The 5,416-nt window shown below is 45.2% G+C and overlaps 1 protein-coding gene across 1 annotated transcript; it reads left to right on the forward strand.

The window, feature by feature from the left end:
* Positions 1-949: 949 nt before the first annotated feature.
* LOC104494025 (exocyst complex component 4-like) lies at positions 950-4,119 on the forward strand (the record flags this gene model as incomplete). Its single annotated transcript, XM_010136801.1, has 2 exons — positions 950-1,183; positions 3,925-4,119. Coding segments are annotated over exons 1-2 (429 nt in total), but the record flags the coding sequence as incomplete, so codon positions are not given.
* Positions 4,120-5,416: the final 1,297 nt, after the last annotated feature.

Consider the following 5,416-nt stretch of genomic DNA (forward strand, 5'->3'; position numbering starts at 1 on the left):
ACCTGGGAGTGTAGAGCCTGGAGAAAAGGAGGCTCCGGGGAGACCTTGTTCTCGACAGCTCCCTGACAGGAGGTTGGAGACGGTGGGGGTCAGTCTGTTCTCTCCAGGAACAAGTGACAGGACGACAGGAACTGGCATGAAGTTGTGCCAGGGGAGGTTTAGATTGGACCTTAGGATCAACTTCTTCCTCGTTGGGGTTGTGCAGGCGTGTGGCAGGCTGCCCAGGGCAGTGGTGGAGCCCCCATCCCTGGAGGGGTTTCCCAGCCGTGTGGAGGTGCTGCTGAGGGACAGGGGGCAGGGGGGACCTGGCAGTGCTGGGGGCCAGGGGGACTCGGTTTGATGAAGCTTTTATCTTCTGTGCCAGTTCGATTAAATTTTCAGGAGTTTTGTTGAAATATCAAACTTCATCGATTAAAAAATTAAAATGTTGCTACTCAGAGGTTAAAATAAGTTGATGTGTGGCAATATGAGCCTGAGATGCTTCTTTGCAGTACTAGTGTGTGTTTGAAAACTGATTGACTCTTGGAAGGCCTTGGTGGATTTCTGTACGTTCTCGTGGTATCCCTGGTGTACTTTTGGCGGTTAAGTAGTAGAAACTGCAGTGCTTTTAACGAATCGTTGCACTGGTCCCTGAGTCCAAAGTAGAATTTCTTCGTTATGTTCGAAGTTACAAATTAGGGTCTGTTTGTGTTATACTGTGCCCATATTAATGACTCTGGAAATAAAATAACTGATAGATAACTTTCCCTTTTCCTGAATCCAGTAGTGTAGTAAAAAAGCTCTGAAGCACATGAAAATTGGGCAAGTAATAAAAGACAATATGCATGTTTTATATTTTCTTGAAGTCCCTTGTTCTTCAAGCCATGTTTACCAGAAACAAGCTTCACTACAGACTAATAAAAGCAACTGGTTTGTGCTACGTGGTGCATTTTTCTCCCTGTCCTTATTGATGATTCCAAAATATCCCTATTTTTGTCATCTTTTTGTCCTCAGGACTTTATCTACCAGTGATGATGTTGAGGACCGAGAGACCGAGAAAGGCCGCCTGGAAGAAGCGTATGAGAAGTGTGACCGGGACTTGGATGAGCTCATTGTGCAGCACTACACCGAGCTCACCACTGCCATCCGCACGTACCAGAGCATCACCGAGCGCATCACCAACTCGCGCAACAAGATCAAGCAGGTGAAGTCTGGCTGTGAGGTCTCCCTGGTTGAGAATGCAAGTCATTAACAAGCAAAATGGGAGGTGGACGTGAAGCTCAGAGCTTTGGGGTGTCCCCAGTTCGTGTATTGTCTGGGCATGTTGCTACCGGGTGTTTGAAGCCTGAGGGCTGCGAAGCTGACACCTTTCCATCTCATCTGTTCGTGTTCTGATATGTTGGCCTCCAACCACCTCCGAAATCATCTGGGTGATTCATCAGCTTGCTTTTTCCTCAGAGAATATGGGATTTGGTGCTATTTCCAAACTCTGTTCTGTTGTGTGAATGTACATGAACTCCGTGCCCCCGTATCTTTCTGTATTTTGAGTGCTCACACTTCACTAACGTGCCAGTAAATAACTCTTGGCTGTCTTTGTTGTGGACTTGTTCCATCTGCTCTCTCCCTGCAACAGTAGATTAGTTCTTTGCTCTCTCTTTGGGCTGTATCTGAACTTTGTGCAAACTAGGCACCCAATTTATTCTGTTTTTTTTTTTTTTTCCCTGGTTCTGTGGAGGTCTCATCTTCAAACCCTTCATAGCAGTGCTCTAGGAGCAGAGGGCTTTTACCCTTCTGGGGCTATGTACTGACCCTTCTGGCTTTTAAAATTCATTTAGCATTTTCAAAGAAAATGAGACCGTTCTGACGCTTTCCGAGGGTAAGGGATCATTCTAGGATTTATGTACGAAGCTCAGCACTTTGAAAGCAGAGATCAATTGCACTAAATTTGAAATAAACTGTAGCCAGCCGCCTAGTTTCACACAGTGTACTGAGCTTTGCAGAGGTCAAAACAAACATACAGGAGTGTGACCTTTGGGCCCCGCCTAGAAGAATGACTGTAAGGGTGAAGGACCTTTTGGTATTTAAGTTTTCTTATTAGTTTTGGTCGATATATATTGAAGTAGCTTTGCTCTCATCTCATGGGAGGCCCCAGATCTGGTGTGTCATCAATCTGTATTACACCACCAGCCTTCCTCTTGATGTTCTGCTCTTGAGGAAGGTGGCTGAACGCACAGGCGTTCACTTGCATTAGGAACCGTGGAATTGATAGATAGTCCAGCTCCCTCTGCACATCTACCGTTTGCAGTTAATTCCTGTGGGAATTCCACCTGGGAAAAGCTTGGTTTTGTAGGGGTGTTGCCACTAAAACTGGGTTAGGAAGTAGAAACTCTTGGGTCTACCAAAGGGAGGCTCTTTCTTCAAGATTTGCTGTTCGCTCCTTCCCTTGCTCCCAAATGTAGATGTAGTTGATGTTTTTTCTTGTGAGGGCAGGAGGAGGAATGTCTTGTGATATTTTTCTAGCCCTGTGATGGTTTTGCTGCCCTAATTTGGCTCTGTGTAAGAGCAGTCCAGTGATGATGGTGGGCTTGATCAGTGAACCGCTTTCAGAGAAGGTGTGGAACAGGGATTTGGTCTGAAGTGAGCTCTGTGTGCTTTTTAGTTTGCCTCTGCTGTTGCTGCACATTCTAACACTCTGCGTTGACTTTTCTGTTGCCCAGGATTTTTCTGTGTTGTTCTTTTCAGAAGGACATTTCAATGTGCAGTGTTACTGTACTGAAATCTCAGTCTCTCCCAACTCTGGGTAGAGGCTGTTTTACGTAGCTATTGTTATTTACCTGTTGTCTGTGCGTCCATCTGTGTTTTTTGTATGTATTTTTTTAAGCTGCCTTTAGATGAACAAGGAAGGGGAACGTGCAGCTGAAGTAGGATTTCTGGAGTGCGTTGAAGGCTCATTATTTAAAAATAAGTTGAAGGGCCTACTTTTGAGGTCTCTCATGTGTAATTCAGTGAGAGTTCAGCCTGAGAAAAGGTTGGACCCTACGTATTCATAACTTATCACAAAAACAAGAGCAGTGTGAAAGCAATGTGTGAAGCTGTGCTGCTAATTACTTCCGCATTTTAATATGTATTATTGATTTGCATTAAGCAAGAAAAGCAAGGATGTCCTGACCTTACCAGAGGATACTGGGAGGGCCTGGAAGTAGGGAATGCAGGTTGTGTGTTTGAGGACAGAGGGTGGAGGAGAAAAACTCATGATGTCTTTGAAATGGAGTAGGAGAGTAGAGATGTTGCCACTTAGAGGGTGGCCTGAGACTCAAACTAATGGAATGGCCAACACCCAGGTGTGTCTCTAGGTGATGTAAAGGCCTTGAGAAATAATGTTGGAATTGAACCCTCTCTTAAGTGCTGTTTGTTCTGATGAAACCGTATTGCTACCAAAAAGCAAGGTATTGCTCGAGGTATTAGAAAAAGTTGCAAGAAATGGACACCAAGCTTGACGAGAGGAGGAGACGTGCCAAAAAATTTAATAGGCAGATGGAAAATGTTTTCAGCGGAAAAATTAGTAGTGGCTTATTTGCTTTCACTGAAAATTGGATTCTTGCTGAGTGCCAAACTGCTGAATGGGTTTTTGGAAAATGTGCAAATAAGCCTTTGGTCATGGTTAGTGGGATTTTGTGTTCACGTTACGTGCTTCAGTTGAATTTCCACTAGTGTTACCAAACTTACACTAAAAGACATGTCACTATGAATGTGCTTCTGGTTCGTGTGTACCCTGATTCCCTTCAGCCAAAGGAATAACCAGAAACGTTAAGGAACTTGGATTTGGTTACAGTCTTGTGATGTTTTTGGAATTTCTAATGAAGTGATGTGGGAAGGGGCTGATATCTGCTCAGAGTGCCCATTACAGGGACAGGTTTAATTACTCTTTTGACTTGTTGCTTGTAGGTGAAGGAGAATCTGCTGTCATGCAAGATGCTGCTGCACTGCAAGCGGGATGAGTTGCGCAAGCTGTGGATTGAAGGGATTGAGCACAAACACGTCCTGAATTTGCTGGATGAGATAGAGAACATCAAGCAAGTGCCTCAGAAGCTGGAGCAGTGTATGGCCAGCAAGCACTACCTCAACGCGACAGACATGCTGGTAAGATGTCCCTTGTGCTGGGCTGGTATCCACCAGAAACACGCTGGTCAGGTGTCTGATCGTCTGCAGACCGATCTGCTGCCTATGCTGGTATTTGCGTTTCTCCTCCTTAGTTTTTGTCATTCGCTGTGTTTTTTGTACTGGAGCTTCTGTTTGGTTTTGCTTTGATTCTCCCTGGCTGGACTTAGAGTCGCAGTTTCCTGCCCTCTTGGGTTAGCTCGTGCCTTTCAGAGCTGTCTTTACCTGTTTGCGTGTCCTGATCCCGACGACTGCTGTAACCATCTAGACCAACAATTTGGTCTGCACACAGATTTTCCTAATGCTTCTGCAACCTGGTTCTTTATTTTAAAATTAATTTCCCAGACACCTGCCTGTATCATCTTAATGATCAATTATTTCAGACCTATTTTTATGGCAGAGATGTCCTATTTCATCTCCCAGAACACACTCACAGCTTTGGCCATTATTCAGAAGGGAGACTGTCTTTCACCTTTTAGGTGTGTTTGCCTCTCATTGTCTTCCTCTAGGTCTTCTACCAGGACTGTTCATCCTTTCTACTTATTTCTAGCTCCTTTTTCATCTTTTTTCTCTCCCTCTGTTCAGGTGTTTGTCCTTGTCTGTTCCATCTCTTTTATAAGTGTACCTTTCAATTCCAGTCTGGTGGAGGTAGAAGTTTCCTGGACTTCTCTAATAACAATGTTTTTCTTTCTCTTGAACCTTAACATGCACCCTTCCTCCCCAGGCTCCAGTCCTTTCTTTCCTGGAACTGTCTTCTACCAGTAACTAAAATTCCCAAGGGAGGTGATCCTTCCCCTCTACCCAGTGGTGACCTGGGGAGTGCTGAGTCCAGTTCTGGGCTCTCCAGGACAAGAGACATACAGTGATGCTAGATTGAGTCCAGTGAAGGATCACGAAGGTGGTTAAGAGGCAGGAGCATCTCACATGTAAGGAGAGGCTGAGAAGCTGGGACTGCTTCAACTGGAGGAGAGAAACCTCAGAGAGATCTTATCGATGGCTGTAAAAGTTTGATGGGAGCGTGAAAAGAAACCCAAGCCAGAGATTTCTTAGTGGTGCCCAGTGACAGAAGAGGCAACGGGAACAGACTGGAACTGAGGAAATGATGTCTGACCATACAGAAACACTTTTACTGTAAGGATGATTGAACACTGGAACAGACTGCCCAGGGAGGATGTGGATTCTCCATCTGTGGAGAAGACCAGTTTCAAGACCAGGCTGGATGTGGTCCTGGGCAACTGGCTCTAGGTGACCATGCTCAAGCAGGGGGTGGAGTAGATGA

This window comes from Buceros rhinoceros, unplaced genomic scaffold, assembly GCF_000710305.1.
Source record: "Buceros rhinoceros silvestris isolate BGI_N320 unplaced genomic scaffold, ASM71030v1 scaffold16735, whole genome shotgun sequence".
Lineage (NCBI taxonomy): Eukaryota > Metazoa > Chordata > Aves > Bucerotiformes > Bucerotidae > Buceros > Buceros rhinoceros.